This window comes from Eleutherodactylus coqui, chromosome 2, assembly GCF_035609145.1.
Source record: "Eleutherodactylus coqui strain aEleCoq1 chromosome 2, aEleCoq1.hap1, whole genome shotgun sequence".
Lineage (NCBI taxonomy): Eukaryota > Metazoa > Chordata > Amphibia > Anura > Eleutherodactylidae > Eleutherodactylus > Eleutherodactylus coqui.
Window position 1 is genome coordinate 59,021,337 of NC_089838.1, and position 22,322 is coordinate 59,043,658.

At 44.5% G+C, this 22,322-nt stretch overlaps 1 protein-coding gene across 1 annotated transcript in view; it reads right to left on the reverse strand.

Moving 5' to 3' along the window:
* The window catches only part of SLC23A1 (solute carrier family 23 member 1), a 51,538-nt gene extending 33,817 nt beyond the window's left edge, over positions 1-17,721 (reverse strand). The window contains exons 1-5 of the mRNA XM_066589256.1: positions 17,599-17,721; positions 11,369-11,526; positions 8,894-8,982; positions 3,161-3,241; positions 1,865-2,060 (exon numbers count right to left, since the gene is read on the reverse strand). Of these exons, the coding sequence (XP_066445353.1) occupies positions 1,865-2,060; positions 3,161-3,241; positions 8,894-8,982; positions 11,369-11,526; positions 17,599-17,721 (647 nt within the window). The remainder of the gene's footprint in view (positions 1-1,864; positions 2,061-3,160; positions 3,242-8,893; positions 8,983-11,368; positions 11,527-17,598) is intronic.
* Positions 17,722-22,322: the final 4,601 nt, after the last annotated feature.

The window sequence follows — 22,322 nt, forward strand, 5'->3', positions numbered from 1 at the left end:
ATTAGTAAGGCTCTTCACAGAGGAAAATTTGATGCGGATTCTATGACTTTTAATGGGAATCTATGCTGTAGTCCAGATAGCACAAATTCTTGCCAAGTGTGGATTTCAAATCCACATGTGAAGAAAAAACGTGGCGCCACTTCTTGACACAGAATCTGCTTGTGGATTTGCACACTGATAACTAAATCCATGTTTGCAGAGCTGAGGTAGAAAACAACAGTTTTTGAGATGGAATCTGCATTCTGCATGCTCTTTCTCACTCCTGGCCACATGCAGAATAAGCTGACCTGCAGTCTATTTGCGCTATTGTATTTGGACCAAGATGTCATCCACACGATCCATATATACCCAGTTGTCTGATGAAGAGGTCTGCCAATCTCAAAACGTGAAAAATAAAGCATCTTTTGACTCAATGATAGGAAAAAAAAGAAATGTTTTTGTTTAAATCCTTTCCATTTTGACTTCGCTTTTTCTATTTGGTACAACAAAAAGACTGAAGTCAAACAGAACGGGTTCAAATGGAAACATTTCAGTTTTTTTCTATCATTGATTTCAATGGGAAAAGTATGTCAGTTTAAATTCAGTTTTTCTTACACACTGCCGAGCACAATATCGGGCTGTGAAACTTGGTGCACATGCTATGTAACCGGTGGATACGAGGCGTTTTTCTGTATAAAATGCCTCCCATCACTTCGTTAGGTTTGCGATCCTTCGGCGTGGCTTTGAGCTGTGTTGGAGGATTGGCAAGTCTTTCTAATTGTTTTCAATGGGAAACCTAGCACCGCACTCACGTGCACATCGCACACCGTGCAATGTGTTTTCCTGTCCCATTGAAAACAATGAGTGATGCGTACCAAGAGAACGCCCAAAAATAGGACATGCCGCAAATTTTTCCCACATTGCATTGTGGAAAAAAATAACTCATATATATGATCCCATTCAAAAGATTTTGACGGCCACGTAAAAGTGGCCTCAAAAACGGGACAGAGAAATAGAAAGCCCTCACGGAACTCAAACACAGATGTGATTGGCGCCTCAGATTAAGGCCTTGTTCACACGAGTAACCTAAACATGCAATAGTTCAGCGCACAAAAAATTGCACAAAACTTTACTAAAAATCGCATGAATGGATGATTTGCCGTGATCAAACCCTGAGCTTCCTTATCATTTAAATTGCCGGTTCTGACGTTCTGTAGCGGCGTGTTGCCAAAAAAATGCGCTGCTGTTTGGAATTCCCTTGGTTGGTAGAAATGCTTCTAATGCTTCACTGCTAACTCAACAGAAAATTCTATAAAGTGATTTTTAAAGTGGAAGCCTCTTAAAAATCACTTTAGTTTTCCGCCTAAAGGGGTATTCTGGGTATCGGAGCTAGATATCCTTATTGGTGGCCAGGGCCGGAAGTGAAGTAAAAAGGCTTCGCTCCCATTGACATAAATGGAAGCGATTTCTTCTGTTATACTTTTGGCTCTAAACCCCTAACCTAATCATCCGATTGTTCAGGATATAAACCGGTAATATGCAGCAGGATGACCAAGTTTCAGATGAAAAATGTAGCAGCATGTCCTGAGAAACTAACACTGTCCAATCAATTCTGACAGTGCCAGACTCTGTAGGGACACACTTTAGTAACAAGAGGAAAGGTAATGCCCAGTTTTTAATTGTCTCCATTCTTTCACGCAGAAGGTCACACTGTCTCTTGTGCACTTGCTGCACACACTCAATGTTGACAATTTATTTGTGTATTTCGAAAAGGAAGAAGAGAGGAACAGCACAAGCAAGAGTTATAGCAAGCAAGATTGTTGTGCATCATTTTTTATCTTCATGTGAATACAAATATGTTTAAAAATTGTGTTCTTTTACTTACAAAATGGATATACCCCAGTGGGACCCGGCTCGTTCCCCTGCAGCTTCAAAAACAGAGAGACCAATCAAGGATATTGTTGGTGCAACTGTTAGAGGACCAATGTAGTTAAGCAACACTCCTGGAAGGCCAACAAACCCAATCACTATTTCAACCAGGCTTGAAATGATAATTGCTCCTTGTATCTGTAAGAAAAATACTTTATTACTTGTGCAAAAAAAATCTGTATTTAAATTCAGAACTGCAATTTTTTGCCTATAAATGTTTATTTTATTATATCAAAAATAGAGAAATATAACTTTTTAATTTAGCCTTCACCTTCCTTTAGGATCAATGAATACTTTTACTGTGAAAAGAGGACTGTAAAAGAACGGTAATTTCAGTGCTTTTTTTTTTCATTCACTATGTAACTAGCCCTCCCCTATATACAAGTTGACTAGTATTACCTTGTTTTTTTCAGTTTATTTAGGTGAATATAGAAGGTAATAATTACACTCTTCTCCTAGCAGGCAGAGATGGTACAGTCTTTAGCTGCTCATGTCATGTGCTGATGCATCATGGGATTGATAGCACAGAATGGTGAAAGAGAAAGCAGGGACAAATGTGAACCTTAAGATGAGACAGGAGGCTGCACAGCATGAAAGCGACTGCAAAGTGCATAGACATCCAAAGTGCGATAAGCAATCAAGTGAGGGGTGCAGGAATGGAGAAATGTGTTTTTGCTGGAGTGACCTTTCAATTAGCAACATAGCTGAAGAACTATTTATATGTAACCAAGAGTAGATATCAATAATGTTGTTGGCTCAAGTTTAGGTTTTTGAATAATAATCGTTACATCTAAAAGCACCTTAAGTCCCCCAAAACCCTTTAAACCCTTAAGGACCAGGCTGGCCTGGCAAACAGCTGATTGGTGAGGATTCCAAGAGGTGGAGCAGCAAAACTTTTCATTACGTAATTTTTTGAAGATTACATTAAATAACTATGTTTTTGAAATGAATGCAGTTAAATTGAAAAAGTGTTTGTGTATATTGACTAGTGACACATATTTATTGTGCTTATTTACATAGCACATACATTTCACAGCGCTGTACATAAATGTTTGAAATAGGCGGCTTGGAATATGGCAAGTATTCTTTCATAACAGTATGTTGTTTAACAGAAAACAAGGTTTTTAGAGCAATTATCAACGTGTTTATGTGTTATTCATGTAACCTTTATGTTTAAATAAGAATCCATGTAATAGCATGCTGTACAACATAGCTTAGTAGATTTACTAAATGATAGGTAACATACTGTAACCAAATCTTCTTACCTCTCTTATTCTGGGTTGCCAGATGTGTGATGTATCAATTGGTACTGTACCATTTCCATAAATTTCATCTAGGAAAAAAGTATTACATTATCAATAGTTGTTAATAAGGTAATACATATAATAATATATAATCATACAAAAATGATTAGTATCCTTACGATAGGACCCCGAAGATCTGCTGTTCACCAGGCCAGTACATTCATATGCTGAACTGATTTCTATAGGATGCAGACAGCTCCGTTCCTTACTGCAGTGGCCCAGCTTGGTATTGCAGGAAAAGTTCTCATTCACTTCAATGTGATCCCTGCCAAACTACTATTGATAGCCTATCCTATGGCTAGGTCATCAATAGTTTAAAATTGGACAACTGCTTTAAAGCTTTTCCTAGTTACAGGAAGCAATTGGTGCAGGTGACTAGTACTAAAGAGAAATCTGCAGGTTCTTAAACTCAATGGTTCACTTACTTTTTTCCCTGTATTATGAAAGTTTACTCAATAAAAGACATGAATAAGATACAACTGTCTGCATGTTATTACTTCAATTAGATTGTATTTGTCTATAGCTGTGACTATAATTCTAAAGGGTTCATTTAATTTTCTTGCAATTGTATGCATTTAATATGCAAATATAGTTGTGACTCTTCTTGTATAAAATCCCAAAAAATATCTGTGAAAGCTTCACAGTAGCCTGACATTTAACCCTTTAGTGACGAAGCCTATTTGCGCCTTAATGACTAAGCCAAATGTTGGAAACATGACATGTTTCACTTTAACATAGAATAACCCTGTAAAGGTATTGCATATCTAAGTGATTCTGACACGGTTTTTTCGCCACATATCATGCTTCATTTAGGTAGTAAAAATAGATCGATAGAATTTGTGTATATTTATTAAAAGCGGCAAAAATGGGAAATTTTTGAAAAAATTATCATTTTTTCAGATTTCTAACTGCAATGTCTCAAATATGTGCAAACATACTGTACAAATTTTTGGTAAGATATATATTTCCACCCGTTTACTTTATTCTGGACGCACATTTGAAAAACTTTAGTATTTTTTTTAACCGTTTAGAAGATGTACAAATTTAACATTTTCAGGAACATTTTGTTTTCCTACACCAAGTCAAAATTGCAAAGGCTCATAGGTGTCAGAATGATAGATACCCCCATAAATGACCCCATTTTCAAAAATATACATCTTAATGTATGCAGGGGTGTCATGAGTATTTTGAACCCACAGTTTCTTTTCAGGAGTTAATGCAATTTTTCTTTTTGTACATGTAAATGTACCCCTGGATATCCCTGGTTGTCCTGTGTTTAGAAACATACCCATTGTGGCCCTAATCTTCTGTCTGCATGCACAGCGAGGCCCAAACTGAAAGGAACAACTTTCAGAACAGATATTTTGCTTGAAGGTGTTTTAGGCCCCATCACACACTTAAGCTGCCAAAACAATAGGGAACCCCCACAAATGACCACATGCTGAAAGCTAGACTCCTTAATGAATTCATCTAGGGGTATACTGTGTATTTTGACCCCACAGTTTTTTAATGAATCTAAGCAAAGCAGAGGAAAAAAATTATGATTTTCATTTTTTTTGTCAATTGTCATTTTAAAAACTGTTTTTTTTTGTACAGCACACATATAAATGAAGACTTGGAGCTGAAAATGGATCCACCTGTTTGCGCCGTGTTCAGAAACTTACCCTTTGTGGCCCTAATCTGTTTACCGGACACATGGAACACCCATTGGATTTTCGAGCACAAGTGAATAAATTTCAGGCACCATTGCTCACTTGTGCAGGAAAAGAATTGACTCCCTAAAAATAATCCCCCCCCTCCACGCCCTTTTTAGTGTTTCCCTAATCTTAGATAAAAGTAATTATGTAAAATCATGTGGTATGTCTGAAAACAGGGATAATTACAGAGGCCCGGTTGGGATGGGCAAATGTGACAATGATCCTTCCTCCTCCCATGCTTGCTGCAAACCCCACACTTTTTGGGGGGGTATTTCTTGACCTCAGCGACAAGGATGGGGTATAAAAAGTGGCGCTCTGTGAGGTTTTGTAAGCTTGCTGAGGTGCGGCGGTCTCAAGCAGAAGGCGTTCAACAAGCCTCAGGAAGGCGAGCATTCCCGGGGCTTCTTGTAAATTATGGATTACAAGTAGTGATCTGAATAATGCCGGGCTCACACGGCCATATGTGGAATCCGCTCGTGGAGGCCTACAGTGCCTACCAGCTGTGAGCCTGGCCATGGACCTACGTACGGCTGCGTAATGTACTGTGCAATATGCGTGCTCACACAGGTGGTCATGCATAGTACACCTTGTTTTTTTTTATATTTTCCGTGCGGTGGCTTAGTGGTGACGAGGGTACCCACAGCCCGTACACAATGTAGTTGCGTATGGGCTGCGGGTATATCCGCGACCATAGAGCCCAATAGGCTCTCTGCTGTGGATACCCATGGTAAAATAGAACATGCTGTGTTCTGTTTTCTGCGACTGGATTACGTAATTCCGACCCACTAATGTGAGCGGAATTGTGTAATCCAGTGTATTTGATTGATCTGTCTATTACCGCGGATCAAACGCATGCGGAATCCGTAATTTCTATCCAGTAGTGTGAGACCGACCTAAGGTAGATCGCTACCTTTTTATCACATGACCAGGGACCGCTCAGCGAGGCCACTGGTCACTGCTCCAGCCTCACGGCTACTTTTAGTAGCAAGGAGCTAGGAGATTTTAAGTTTCCCAGGCGCTCCCTGGCTTCTGCGCTTGTGTCCGTCATTTTGCCAGTGGGAGCATGCGCAGAAGCCGGGGAAGGTCCGTGGAGGATGATCGTGTCAGAAGCTTCATTTCTCCTCACTGATGCGATCGGTGAGGGGAGATTAAACTTCAACTTTTTAAAAACTTTTTTGTGATCGCCATTATCTATTGGACAACAGTGATCACATGACCAGGGACCACTTACCGCGGTGCTCGGTCACTGCTCCAGGCTCTTGGCTCTCTTTAGTAGCTAGGAAGGGGATTTAAAATTTCAAAGACGCTCCCTGGCTTCTGTGCATGTGTATGTCATTTCGCCGACGGGCGTATGCGCCAAAGCTGGTGAAAGGTCTGCAGATAAAGATCCCATCGAGGTACATCAGGTACATTAGGTAAGTAAGGCCTTAGGTAAGTAATTTCACCTCCCCTCATGGATCGTATCCATGAAGGGAGGTGAAACTTTACTTTAACCTTTTTTATTGTTTTTTCATGATCGCTGTTTTCAATTGTATAATAGCGATGACGTGACCAGGGACCGCATACCACAGCTCCCCGTGGAATCTCTCTTGGCTCTCAGCTACGTTTGGTAGCCGGGAGGAGGGAGATTTTAAATTATCCTGGCGATCCTTGGCTTTTGCGCATGCGTCCTCTATGCTGGTGATGGGCACATGTGCAGAAGCGAAGTAAGGTCCACAGATAAATCTGGGGGCCTTAGGAACATAATTTCATCTCCCCTCATGGATATGATCCCTTCAGGGGATATGAAACTTAAACTTTTAAGACTTTTTAAAAAACTTTTTAAATTTTTAGATGATCCATTGGATAAAGGCGATCATGTGACCAGGAACCGCTACTTATGCTTGACGTGAGCAGGGAGTTTTTAAATCTCCCAGGCCGCGTGGCCTTCTGAGCGTGCGATCGACACTTGACATCTGTTGCGCATGCGCAGAAGGTCACGTTGGGGCCTGAAAAACACCAGAAAGTTGTGGGACCATCGTGGAGAACGGGGATGAGTACTTTCAGCTCCCCTCATGGATCTGATCCATGAGGGGAGCTGAATCTTTAACTTTATTTAACTTTTTTTTACAGTTTTATCTGATCGCTGTTATCCGGTGGATATCGGTGATCGCGTGACCGCCGAACGCTCACCGCGGCTCTCAGGGTGCGATGCAGACTCCCATCTACCTCCGGTAGGGGAGAGCCTAGAGCTGTGACACCCCCTGGGTTTGTGGCTTTATTCCTTAGGGCGCCTACCCACTTGCGATTTTTTTTCCTGTGATGTTTTGCGTTTTTTCTCAAGAGCAATTAGTATAGAATGTGTTCTTGTCCATCTGGGTTTTTTTTTCCGTTTCGTGGGGTTTTTTCACATAGGAACTGTCAGTTGCATATGTCTCCTTATTTTTCTCTTAATGCACCCATGATTGTCAATGGAGGGCTGCAAAAAACGCCGCGAAAAACACGCAAAAAACGCGCGAAAACGCCGCGTTTTTCACGCGCGAAAATCGGCAACGCAAGTGGGTAGGCGCCCTAAGTGAGGCCATGTGGAATAAAGCCCAGTTTGGGAGGCCGTCAAGAGGCATATTGGCGGTCATTAAGGGGTTAATACTGGAAAGTAACCAACTGCTTCAAATATTACGGAGCTTCTATCCTTTTTCCTATAATTTAATAAATTACCTTAATAGCATCTAGAACTAAATTTTTCTGTTACAGAGTTTCAAATTCCCAGCTCAACCTCACACATCCAAAGAGTATGTAAGAGTATGTGATGAGTCTGTGTGTCAAAAAGGTTCATTGTTAGGGAAGGAAGGGCAGCATGGACCCCAGACAGGTATGTACGGTGCACCCATGTATGTCATATTCTGAAATGCTGCAATGTTTCATAATGAACATACTTAGAAGATTCATTCCAAATGGAGTTTGGGGTCATGGAGTGGCGCCACACTGGTGTCTCCTAACCGGGATCTTCTAGAGTGACAGTTCCCTTCCTGTACACAAACACGGAGCAAGAGAGCTGTCAGTCTTGGTCACTCTTGACTTGGAACTCCATTTGGAATGAATCTTCAAAGTATATTTATTTTGAAACACTACAGTGTTTAAGAATAAGATATTCATGACCGCATTGCACATACCTGTCCCAAATTTATGCTGCCTGTGGTTCGGGCATCATGAACTTGGCGACACCTTCTCCAGAGACATTAATTAGGATATTATTTTATTAGTAGAGGATATTTATGCATCCTTAGAGCAGAGGTCCCCAACATTTTCTACTTTCAACAGAAGTACTACACATTCAACTTTGAGTCAAGGTCGGGAGCCATATTGAACTGAAAAATTGAGGAGGTAAATTTTTAGGCTAGGACTACATGGCGACTTTAGCCATGAAACATGTCACTAGGCCAAGGTTCAGACTATGGCCCAGCTACATCGTATCCTGGTGTAAGTGAGTGCAGGAGTTTTGCAAATTGCAAGTGTCCACGACCTGACAATCAGAAGAATCTAAAATAACTCATGAGTCACAATGTGACTGTACTCATTTACAGTAATATTTGATGTAGCAGTACCTTAGTGTGGTCTTTAGCTGCACAGCGTGCCCTCCCAAGGTCACCCTGTAGTCCTAGCCTAAATGGGAAGAAGACCTTGTAGAAAAATGATGTAGACCTAGACTAAATGTGGACAGGATGTTAAGAAATAGCGGACATTTGCCGATTAATATTTCAATGTGTATTATGCCATATAAATTGGCACCACTTTGTGGTTGGAATATGTCTGCAATAATGTTAATAGTGGGTACACATGCTAATAACTCTGGACTCCTATTACAAGCCACAGAGCAAGGGGTCACAAGCCACTGGATGGGGACCAATTCCCTAGATGATACAAACAAGCATGTATTCTTCTGTTATGCATTGTCAGAAATAATACTTTGAGACATCAAATGTTTTCTACAAAAGCAATCTTTACCGTCAGGTGGGCATTGCCATTTATCGAGGGATAGTATGGCTCGAGCAGGTACCAAAAATGCAAATGCACTTGCTTGAAAGAGAGGTAGCCTAGAATAGGAAAAGTGAATTATATTACAAAGCATATATTATTTATACATTCACTTGATTGATTGGTTATTTTAGGCCTATCTGACGTGATTCATTTTCATAAAAGAAAGGTTTCAGGTTTGGCGAGTCAAATTCTCACCAATTTTCTAATATACTTAAAGGCTTGAATGAAAACAGATCAGCACTCATGGAGAATTTGCCGTGCCTTAAAGGCACCAAGCAGATGTGGACATACCATATACTGCATGCATACTGTGTAACTGCAGTGGATTTTGGGGAGGGGCAATGTTTGAAGTAGTGCGCACTCCTTCAGACTAAAGCATGTAAATATTTAGGTACAATGTACATTGAGGTTTTTGTATGTGTTGCAACCATCTTTGACCCCTCCTGCAGCATGATATCACTACCCATGTGCGCCTAACAATATCACAAGCTACAGTGACAACACAGCTGTGTTTGCATCAGGTGTGAGGGGTGTCTTCATTAGTCTTAGTTGTGTAAGCTACTATGAAATCACGTGTGAGTTTCAATCAGATAGGCTACTCCGACACCATACCTACGTTCACACAAGTATTTTTCACATTGATTACAATTCATATTTCATGCCGAAATCCACATCCACATTTTAAAATCCACATTGGCTGTACAGCACTACATGTCACAACCCAATGCACTGAGACCCTGATAGTGCGTCTAGGCTAGTGGGGATTGTGCTCACTGTGAAGAGGAGAAGCTGTCTGCGACACAGAATGGCTTCTCCTTACACAGCACAAGGGGGCAGATGAGCAGAGGCAATAGACTAATAAAACCAGCACTGAGAAACAGATCACGGGGACACATGACCACTTACGTTTGAAAATCAATAAAATATATAGCAGGTTTTATTAGTAAACTTTTATATAGAAACATCTGTGCCTGCACTGGAGAGAATAGTGTGGGCACAGATGGAGCTCTCTGTTCAGCTATGCAGTTAGCTAGCTGAAGGTGAATTTCTCAGTCCCATGCAACCTAGCTGCATAGCTGAATAGAAGTTTTGTATTCAAAATTTAAAGAATAGGCCAATAAAACATATTGCAAAAATTATTATCATTGTCTATTTTGTAGATTTAAAAAAAAAAAAAATGAAAGTACAGTTACTCTTTAATGTTCTTTAATCTTCAGTTTGTATTATTTTTGACAACATTTTGGGGCTTTTAAACCAATTATCAGTTTTCCACAGAGCCATGGTTTTACATACAATATCTTCAACTTACAATTGTCATCCTGGAACCAGTTAAGATTGTATGTTGAGGGACTGCTGTAACTCTCTTCTTTGATAGTATACCAGTAACGGCAGGCCTACTATTAGGCCTCTTATTGCCGAGACTATCTATTGACCCTCTGTGATTGCATTAGAAGGCCAAGGAGGTCTCTCCCTCTGTAAACCACTTATTTACTGTGGTCACCGCTTACTGCAGCATCCAAGGCTAGGTCCACATCTGTTCAGAGCCTCTGATGCAGTTTCGGTGTGAAATCCCGGAAGACATAGTGCAGCCTGCTGCACTAAATTGTCTGGGAAAATGTCTCCCTGCGTGCCGGAAACTGAAAGTGTCCAGTTAGTCAATGGGGTCCATTTGGCACTATCCGGGTCCAAAACTTCTGTTTTTTCTGTTGTTTAACTCTGAGGATATAACCGTTACTGCTATTTTCCTGTACTACCTGTACTGTACGGATCCCAAGCTGTTCCAGGATGAGCTACAGATTTGAATATTGGATGAAAATGGCTCCACTTTATTTTAACTGAATACCATGCGTATTGTGCAAGATCCTGAACAACTCCTGTCCTCGACACAAAGTGATTATACATGGAGAAAACAAAGAGACAAAGTGGAAAAGTAGAATCATTAAAGGGGTTGTCCAAAATTAGAAATGTATCCACAGGATAGAAAATAACTGACACCCATACCTAACTTGAGAACAGGGTTCCCGTGTCCTTCCTCCACCTCGGAGTTAATGCACAGACTGCAGTGTGGAGGAGACTGAATGGAACAATGGTCACGCAATCACACTAGCACACCATTCACTTTCAATGGGACTGCTGAGACAGCCGAGTTTTATCATTTAGGTATTTTTGTCAGTCCAATTGAAATGAATGGAGCACTGACGGTGCATGCTCAGCCAACCCTACATTCATTCTGACGTCACTGCGGGGATAAGAGGAAAGCGATCCGGCAATGACAGGCAGAGTGGGACACGGGAGCCCCGTTCTCAAGATCCTCACCAATCAGCAAGGTATCCCCTATCCCGTGGATACAGGATAACGTCTAGTCTTTGTATAACCCCGTTAACAGCATGCTATGCAGTGTAAAATTTGGAAATGCCAAAACAAGGGATGATTATAGCATACCTTATACCAAATACCGTCTGGATAAATGTAGTGATTCCTACACATGTGAATATTGTTCCTATAAGCCGGCTTACAGTTTGTTGATCATTTCCGACACAAAGAGCATTTGCTAGAAGAAATGGTATAGCGATTGTTCCACTGAAACACGTCAAGTAGTGCTGAAAAACAGTAAAACCGTAAAAAAGGTTTGGTACTGTGTTAGCCAATAGAGTAAAGTGTGATTGTTCTCAGTAAGAGAATCCAAGTAATCTTATAGATATGATACCTTTTAATGGCTAACAAAAATACATGATGTAATTGTGAGCTTTCAGGATATCAACCCTTCATTAGCCTGATAAAGGGTCGATAGAAGACCCGAAAGCTTGCTGTAATGTAGTGTCCCAGAACAACATCCTGGTCCCCTCCATAATTGTCATACATGTATTGTCTTATGTGGATGCACTGTCCAAAACTGTCATGTCACACAGCTACGGCGTCTGAAGGGTTAACTCCCCTAAAATCATTGCCTGTCAGCTCCAGCTGCTGAATGTATCTCTCTTATAGTGTCATGTGGTACAAGTGAGGTTATAAAAGTGAGTGTCTGAGAGTGGGAGTGGTGGTTGATGATCTTCCATCTACCCATGCTGTTGGAGGACCCATCGTGATGCAGGGAAGCACCTTCAGCTTCTCTGCATTGAAAATGGAGAAGAAGGAGAGGCTCCCTATGGAGGAGCTGAGGATTTTCCCCGATCAGCTGAAGAAACCGCAGGGGCGCAGGGAGACATCTCTGGTTTCCCCGCGTCTAATATGGAAGAGACGGAGGGACAGCCTTGCCATATGTGAAACGCATGAGAGAACGAGTGAGTCACTAACAATTCCCCAGAGTGAGAGCAATCCTCCCCAAATAATGCTGTATAAAGGTACCCGTTCACACTACAGGCATTTATTTTTCCTGTGTGGCCGTCCGTCAATAGGATCACGACACAGAGGTACGTGATTTTGATACCCACGCGGAGAATGTGAGGGGTGCTTCTAGGCTAAGCCTTCTAAGTGATTTCTTGCCAGAGAGTATGTGGATAGGTACTTGTTAGAGATGAGCGAACGTACTCGTTACGAGTACTTACGCACCCGAGCACCGCCATTTTCGAGTACAGCAGTACTCGCGCGTAAAGATTCGGGGGGCGCCGTGGCGGCACGGGGGGTAGCAGTGGGGAGTGGGGGGAGAGGGAGAGAGAGAGGGCTCCCCCCGGTTTCCCGCTGCTCCCCCCCGCACCGCCGCGCCTCTCCCCGCCCCCCGGCGCCCCCCGAATCTTTGCGCGCGAGTACTGAAGTACTCGAAAATGGCGGTACTCGGGTGCGTAAGTACTACACGGAGCCGCTCTCCGGGACGAGCGGCCCCATTCAGAAGAGAAGAAGACCGGACTGCGCAAGCGTGTCTAATCCGGCGATTAGATGCTGAAAATTAGACGGCACCATGGAGACGAGGACGCTAGCAACGGAACAGGTAAGTGAATAACTTCTGTATGGCTCATAATTAATGCACAATGTACATTACAAAGTGCATTAATATGGCCATACAGAAGTGTATACCCCACTTGCTTTCGCGGGACAACCCCTTTAATGCTTAGCAAAATTCAAGGCAGGATTAAAGGGAAGGCAAACAGGATAATTGCTCTTGTGCTTTCACCACCGGGGGACCTAAATGAGATCATTTAAAATCATGGAAATAACTGAACATTATTAGTCTAAATAGTTTAACAGAGTATTAACAATATGAGGTGTTTTGCACGAGGAATACGCTGTACCAATCTCCCATAGGCGTCAATGTTACCGCTCACACGAATTGTACAAAATATACACGCAAGAAAAATTGTAGAATGTTCTTTGCATGTTATACGAGTGCATACACGCCAAGACAGTATATTGTGATGTTGGGCACTCAGCTGGTACGCAGCGTCATTGTGTACTGACTGCGTGCCACGTGCATATATCTCACTGATTGGCACTAAGCCTAACAGAATATTGGAGGGATGGACCGTGGCTGCAGCATCAGTGGCTGATTGTAGAACAGATGATTGTAGATTGCCTATTGCTGCAGTCATGGTCCGTGCATCCAATATCCTGCCAGACTGACCAAGCAGTACGCAGGGTGACCATTTTCATTTTATTACAATGATCACATGATGAATATATTTAGCTAATTAAAGGTAATTGTCTGGTACAGACTGATTTGACTTTGGGCTATCTGAAGAGGCAGCACCTAGAGTATCCCAATTTTCACCCTTAACCCCTTCAAGCAGGATAGGCTTTTGCTGTGGGGTCCCTAAGCCATTAGTCATCCAGACAGTCTAGGTATTGTGGCTGCTGACGCTGCACTGGGCTGAGGCACAGTACCTGATTGTATGAGTAGGTGAGTATCCAGAAGAGCAGCTGTGGCCAGGGCTAGTGGCATATGTGCAATAACGACGTCCAAGCTGTAAGTCAGGGCAGGCAGAAGGAAATAATAAAGTCAAGAATACAGAGCCAAGCTCAGGGAGCACAGAAGTCAGAATAGTCAGAAATAGAGGGTCTTGGCTAATAGGAGCAATTGCTTAGGGATTCTCCATGGGGGCAGGAGGCCTAAAATAGCCAGAGGTGGAACAGGATTGACTGGGGTCAAAATTAGAGAATGGGCGTTGGCTCTATATTGAGAATCTCCTGTACCTCATATTTTTCCTCAGCAACAGTGGAAAATGCAGGGATACATCAGACTGGGAATATTGGTTTCTGGACCCAACCCTCTGATGAAGCCACATCTACAGTGAAACATGTCAGGGGACTTAGTTTTAATTTTTACTAATAGGTTCAGTTTCCTCTGTTACCAGCCCTTATCTGCAGTAACAAGGTTATGTCTATTTCTACAAGCTACATAGTGGTGCATATAACAATGAGGGGCTCTATCAGGGTTTTTAACATTTTTAACATTTTAACAAAATATTTTGAGGCTTTTGCAGTTAGCAGATCATTTATATGCTGGGGTCCAGTGGGTTTTAGAGCTGCTGATTTACAGCTTCTCCTCTACTGTACATAGTAAACTGATGAGGCAGCAGATCACATCACTGCACTGGCCTGGACTCTGCACCTATCATTCAGGAGATTCTGCAGTAATATACCGTGTTCAGGCGCTGCTGACATTACACTTTACACTGACCAATTAACATTACACTGCAGTTTAGTGCATAAACTTTTAGTACTTCCCTAATCCAGTCTGACAAGCTTCTCCTTGTGCATCCTGGATCTCCATGAGAGTACATAGTGCTGTACGAGATGTATACATGGTGCATATTTGGAAGCCTAGATCATAGCTTGCAACACAGATCCAGTGACAACATGACCAGGCAAGTTGCTGATAGAAGAAAGGAAAGGATGCCAGCAGCGCAATCAGTTAAGCCGTCTCCAGCGGGCCAGCATTGATGCAAAGTCACAATAGAATCTGAATCCAAGGTTCAATATACAGGCAATAAAGAAAGGACGTGACAGCATCAAGTTTGATAAAGACTCATGTGAGTCGAAATGTCACTGTTATTTGTTCGTCTGGTTGGAAAAAAGAACATTTGATCATCTTTTGCACTACTTGATGCTGTCACGTCATTTCTTTATTGCAGGCAGCTAGCTAAGTGACAGAAGGAAGGGTAGAGGAAAGAGTGTTAGGGAGGCTAGTACTGATCTGGCAAACCCCAAAAGTTTGTGGATGAGGAGAATTCTATTACAGGATTAGTACTGCGGCAGCACAACATGTCCTCTGACCGCCAAGGGGATTGATGCTCCAGTAAGAATCAGAATAGGAGTGCAGGGCAGGCTAGACAAGTCCTGTGTCAGAACCAGCAATTCTCGCGGCCGCCGTGCCCGCACCACCGGTCATGCCACCCGGGTTACAGGAGTGCAGCGTAGGGGAGCCCCGGTTCTAGTAATCTCCCCGGGCCGCTGTAAAACTGGTCACCGCCGGGTTGCTAGGGAGGCAGCAGGTGCTTCTCTAGTTACTTGACTACCTAGCTGGCTTCCCTGGTAACGGTCTGTTCTGCAAGGCTGGGGGCGTGTCCCCAGCACCTCCTTGATTGCCCTACTGCTGTCAGGCTCCCCGCCCCAATCAGCTGCTGGGGCGGGAGCTCTGACAGCATTTAAAAGTGTGTGTTTTCCTTCCAGCCCTTGCCAGTGTTAGTTTGGTTCTCCAGCTGCACCCGCGTTTATTCTGACTGCTCTTTGTGACCCCGGCTTTCCTGACTTCTGCTTTTGGACCTTGACTACGTTTTTGCCTTCCCCTCTGTACTGCGTACCCTCCTGTTGCCGACCCGGATTGTCTGACCACTCTACCGTTTGTCTGTCTTCAGTGTCTGTTTGTCTTCCCGTGTCCCGCTTCCCTAGTGAGGGTAGGGACCGCCGCCCAGTTGTGGCCCTGGGGGTTAGCCCAGGGGGGCAAGTAGGCAGGGACAGGGGTTGCGGGATATCTCAGGGACCCCCATATCCCGGACACTGTCCTGACAGTAACACTGGCCGAAGGAAGGTCAGACCCTTGTATCCGCCCGGCAACTTTGAACCCCTCGATGAAGGCTGTGGCGGCCTTAGCAAACCAGGTCCAGGTCCTTACGAACCTTGCCCAGGACCTAACTGACCGCTTGCAGCTACAGGAACAAGTGGCGGCTGCAGGTCCCATGCAGCCCCCTTCCGCTCCAGGAGCGATGTCAGAACCTCGAGCCACGCTTCCGGATTGCTTCTCCGGGGAGAGAGGTCAGTTTTTTGCATTTAGAGAGAGCTGCAAGCTCTACTTTGATCTCCGACCCCACTCCTCTGGTACTGAGTACCAGAAAGTGGGAATTGTAATTACCCGCCTGAGGGGGGAGCCCCAAAATTGGGCCTTCTCGTTACCAGCTGGCTCTCCCGCCCGACTATCCCTTGGCGCCTTTTTTTCCGCCTTGGGCCAAATTTATGACGAACCCGACCAGGCCGGCTACGCAGTCTCCAAGCTTCTGGCCCTGCGCCAGGGTTGCAAGATGGTGGAGGACTACTGCTCCCAATTCCGCCAACATTGTACGGAATCCGGGTGGAATGATGCCGCCTTAAAAGACTTATTTTTGGCCGGTCTGTCTGAGGGTCTTAAGGACCTACTCGTTGCCCACCAGGAGCCAAGAACCCTGGAGCAAGCCATGTCGCTGGCTATTCGGGCCAACCGACGTTTGAGGGCCAGACACGCCGCTCGGACCACTCCACTCCCCACGCCCACTTCTTCTACGGACCCGACTTTTTCACCTCCCACCACCGAGCCTATGGAGCTGGGAGCCATGAACCCCAAGCAGCGACGGGAATATCGCCTGAAGAAGAATCTCTGCTTCTACTGTGGGGAGCCGGGTCACCGCATTGCAACCTGCGCCAAGAAACCACGGCGGGAAAAACGTCCGCTCCTAGGCAGTTGTCGGGAGGACTGTCTAGGAGCCAAGGTACTCCCTGTGTTGTCCAAAATGTTATTGCCCTGCACCCTAGAATTCCATTCTTTCCACCGTACTGGGCAAGCCTTCATTGATTCTGGGGCTGCTGCTAATTTCGTTAACTTTAATTTCGTTGCTCAACTGTCCGGGGTTTTGTTACGTTTAGAGACTCCGATTTTTGTTTCAGGAGTGGACTCCACTTCATTGCAAGCAGGGGTAGTTAATCTGGTTACCCCTGAGGTAAGGTTTACAATAGGAGCCCTACATGTTGAAACCTGCACATTTCTGGTGATGAGAGATTTGTCTGTGGACGTCGTCCTAGGTCTCCCCTGGCTTCGGGAGCACAATCCGGTAGTAAATTGGGAGACGTTGGAACTGGTAGAGTGGGGTCCCCGCTGTGCCAACCACCTATGTCCGGTGGAGGTGGGTATCTCCACCTGCGAGGGGGTTCCCCTACCAGATTACCTCTCCGAGTTCTCGGACGTGTTCTCCAAGCAATTATCTGAAGCCCTGCCACCTCATAGAGAATGGGACTGTAAAATTGATTTGATTCCTGGGGCCAAACTTCCCAAGGGCCGCATTTATAATGTTACGGTTCCAGAGAGAGAATCCATGAGGGACTATATCCAGGACAGCTTGGCCAAGGGGCACATACGGCCCTCAGAATCCCCGGTGGGTGCCGGGTTTTTCTTCGTCGAGAAAAAGGATGGAGGTCTCCGGCCCTGCATAGATTATAGAGAGCTAAATAAAATCACAGTCAGAAACCAGTATGCTCTTCCACTCATTCCTGACCTCCTCAACCAGGTCGCTGGTGTCCAATGGTTTTCTAAACTTGACCTCAGGGGAGCGTACAACCTCATTCGCATTCGGGAGGGGGATGAGTGGAAAACCGCCTTCAATACGCCTCTCGGTCATTTTGAATACCTAGTAATGCCTTTTGGATTGTGTAACGCCCCCGCCATTTTTCAGGGGTACATGAATTCTGTGTTTCAGGATATCATGGGGGTGTTCGTTGTTGTATATCTAGACGACATTCTGATTTTTTTCCTTCGACTTGCCAAGTCACCGTACTCATGTTCAGACCGTGCTAGCTCGACTCAGACGTAACAAGCTGTTTGCTAAGCTCGAGAAATGCGTTTTTGGGGTACAAAAGATATCATTCCTAGGGTATATCATCACACCATGCGACTTCCAGATGGATCCTGGGAAGGTGAAAGCCATCACAGAGTGGGCCCGGCCAGGTACCTTTAAAGCTCTTCAACGCTTCCTCGGCTTCGCCAATTACTATTGCAAGTTCATTAAAGACTTCTCCGTGGTGGCTAAACCTTTAACGGACCTCACCAGAAAGGGAGCAGATGTGAGTACCTGGTCTTCTGATGCTCTTATGGCCTTCGATACCCTAAAGGCGGCGTTCTCTTCAGCGCCCGTCCTAGTACAGCCGGATCTGTCCTGCCCGTTTGTTGTGGAGGTAGATGCCTCAGAGTTTGGTGTGGGAGCGGTACTGTCCCAAGGTCCCTCCACACTCACTAACCTTAGACCGTGTGCCTATTTTTCTAGAAAGTTCTCTTCCACTGAATGGAACTACGACATAGGCAACCAGGAATTGCTGGCTATTAAGTGGGCTTTCGAGGAGTGGAGGCATTTTTTGGAGGGAGCTCGTCACCAGATCACGGTACTCACAGACCATAAAAACCTTACCTATTTAGATTCTGCTAAGAGGTTAAATGCTCGGCAACCCCGCTGGGCCTTGTTTTTCTCTCGGTTCAATTTTGTTGTTACCTATAGACCCGGCTCAAAGAATGTCAAGGCAGATGCCCTGTCTAGGAGTTTTGGTTCCCCGGAACCTTCCGAGTCTGAGCCTGAGAGTATTCTCTCCCCTGGGGTGGTCCTCGCTGCTGTCTCCTCCGACCTTTCACCTCTCATACACGCCGCTCAACAATCCGCCCCTGAAGCCCTTCCGGAAGGCAAATTTTTTGTTCCGTTGTCACTGAGATTGAAAGTGTTAGAGGAGACACATGCTTTAGTCCTAGCTGGACACCCCGGTATCAGGAGTACTCTAGAGTTAGTATCCAGACTCTATTGGTGGCCGCATATGGCTAGGGATGTACGGTTATTTGTGTCCGCGTGCCCGGTTTGCGCAAGGGGGAAGAATCTCAGGAGACGTCCTGAGGGTCCTCTTCTTCCCTTGCCCATTCCGTCTAGGCCATGGTCCCATTTGTCAATGGATTTTATTACTGATCTGCCATCCTCGCTGGGGAATACGGTCATTTGGGTCTTGGTTGACCATTTCTCTAAAATGTCACATTTCGTTCCGCTTTGCAAGTTGCCTAACGCCAAACCTCTGTCTGAAATGTTTATCAAGGAGATTGTTCGGCTACATGGGATCCCCGAGGATATTGTGTCTGATAGAGGGGTACAGTTCGTCGCTTGCTTCTGGCGAGCCTTTTGTAAAAATCTAAATGTTAATTTGTCTTCTTCCTCCGCCTTCCATCCCAAGAGTAACGGACAAACGGAATGGATGAATCAAGAACTTATCCAGTACCTGCGACTTTTTGTCTCTGATAACCAGTTTCAGTGGGCCAACTACCTACCTCTCGCCGAATTTGCTATTAACAACCATGTTAACTCGTCGTTCCAATTGTCACCTTTTTTTTGTAACTATGGGTTCCACCCCCGATTCTCGCTTTCTACTCCTTTTGTCTCGAACAATCCGGCCGCTGACATATCCTCTGAGGAACTGTGCACAGTTTGGGCCCAGGTTCGTAAGAACCTTCAGGGTTCCCAAGAGAAACTACGTAAATACTCCAAGAAAATATGTACTATCTCGGCACCTTTTGTGGTTGGGGAGCAAGTTTTATTGTCATCCAAGAATCTGAGACTTAAGGTTCCCTCCCTGAAACTTGCTCCTCGGTTCATTGGCCCATTTACTGTGTCGCAGGTTATCAACCCGGTGTCGTATAAGTTGTCACTTCCGGACTCCTGGAAGGTCCACAAGGTTTTTCATAAAAGCTTGCTTAAAAAGTACGTGACTCCAGTTTTACCCACCCAGAACCCGCCGCCCCCTCCTTCTTTGGTACAGGGGGAACTGGAGTATGAAGTAGAAAGGCTTGTTGACGCCCGACGGGTTAGAGGTGTGCTGCAGTACCTGGTCCACTGGAGAGGATTTGGCCCTGAGGATAGGACGTGGGTCCCTGCCAGGGATGTTCATGCGCCACGCCTAGTCCGATCATTCCACAGGGCTTTCCCGCTCAAGCCCGCTCCTGGCCATGGGGTCCGGTGTCCCCCCGTAGAAGGGGGGGTACTGTCAGAACCAGCAATTCTCGCGGCCGCGGTGCCCGCACCACCGGTCATGCCACCCGGGTTACAGGAGTGCGGCGTAGGGGAGCCCCGGTTCTAGTAATCTCCCCGGGCCGCTGTAAAACTGGTCACCGCCGGGTTGCTAGGGAGGCAGCAGGTGCTTCTCTAGTTACTTGACTACCTAGCTGGCTTCCCTGGTAACGGTCTGTTCTGCAAGGCTGGGGGCGTGTCCCCAGCACCTCCTTGATTGCCCTGCTGCTGTCAGGCTCCCCGCCCCAATCAGCTGCTGGGGCGGGAGCTCTGACAGCATTTAAAAGTGTGTGTTTTCCTTCCAGCCCTTGCCAGTGTTAGTTTGGTTCTCCAGCTGCACCCGCGTTTATTCTGACTGCTCTTTGTGACCCCGGCTTTCCTGACTTCTGCTTTTGGACCTTGACTACGTTTTTGCCTTCCCCTCTGTACTGCGTACCCTCCTGTTGCCGACCCGGATTGTCTGACCACTCTACCGTTTGTTTGTCTTCAGTGTCTGTTTGTCTTCCCGTGTCCCGTTTCCCTAGTCAGGGTAGGGACCGCCGCCCAGTTGTCACCCTGGGGGTTAGCCCAGGGGGGCAAGTAGGCAGGGACAGGGGTTGCGGGATATCTCAGGGACCCCCATATCCCGGACACTGTCCTGACATCCTGCTAGTGGAGGCCATTATTAGGGGGACAGACAGGGCAATCTGCCACAAAGACCAGGATCATTGAACATTGTGTTGTCTTTCTGGTGCTCGATTTTTGACATATTGCAGATTGGGTTGACAGATTAATAGAAGGGGCTGGTGAAGACCCAACTGTCATGGTGCACATTGGCACCAATGACCAAGTTAACTCCCTAAAGGATAAGACACTTTTTAGCGATTTTATGTATGTGGTGGTTTTATGGTTGTATTTTTTTTCTTGGGCTACCAAAGTCAATTTTACTACATTTTTTCATGACATGTAGGGCTATTTTCTAAAACTTTGTGTCACTTCATTTTTTCCCTCTTTTGTTTTATTAGGGGCAATATGTATTAAAAACAAGTAAAAAAAAGATTCTGTTATTTGTATTCCTTTATTTTTTAAATTATTATAATTATGCAAAAATAAAGTAAAAGAATAGGTTTCCCATTTTATTTCGGATGTTTTGCTTATTTCATTATAATTTTTATAGTCTTGGCTTACAGGCCGGATATGGCAATGGTTTACAGCTATTTTCTTTTTTTTTTAATATATTTGTATTTTATTCTGTAAATTTTTTTACCTATTTTTGTAACTATTTTTATTTTCACATATATAACCCCTATGATGTCATATAAAACCTCTGGAGGACATTCACACTGTTATTTTTTCTCCTTATTTCCCAGTTTTCCAGTATAATTAGGGAAGCCATGAGAGCCCCAGTTACACAAGGAAACATCCTTCTAGTGTGACAGTGGTCATTGGCAGAGCTGAGCTTGGGTCTGCTAATACCCAGTAGCTTAATCAAGTGATTGCTGTGTCCCATATAGGAAATGGCACTGCCTCTTCCTCTATTCTTGACATAGAGCTCATTGAGCTGTATGTAGCCTGTAAAAGAGAAGGCAGAAGCGGTTATAAACCATCTATGTCTTCTATGTCTCTGACAACTAAGCACCCAACCTGTTCCTACAAGATTGCAGTAGCTTTTCCTATTGGCCGGGATTAAAGTCCAGGATCAAGCATTGTATATTTATGGTGCTTGGTTTTTAATGGGTTAAAGATCAGTGGAAGATCCTTAAAACCAGTTTCAGGGACGTAAGGGTCATTTACACTGGACAATTATCGTGCAAAATTCATTCAAACGAACGAAAATGCGTTATAATCATTCCGTCTCAGTGCAAAGCCATCATTTACTATTCGCTTACTTTTCGTTTGTTGGTCACTTTTAACCAGCATAAAAATCATTGCTGGTTCGCTCACTTCTCACTGCGTCTAAATGCTCCCCGGTCAGCCCTTCACATGGAATGTGAAGTACTGAGCAAGAAGTCAGCGAGAAGTCAGCGATATTCAGCGGTGATCTGCCCATCTAAATGCTCTGCACGAGCGCTAACAACTAGTAATTACAATACTGATATTGAATTTGAGAAGGAGTCTCATACAGTGGCACCCCATTTGTATAAGAGGGGTTACCCTTCATTGTTGGTAGATAAGGCCAAATGACAAATGATTTGTAGATCTGGATTGGA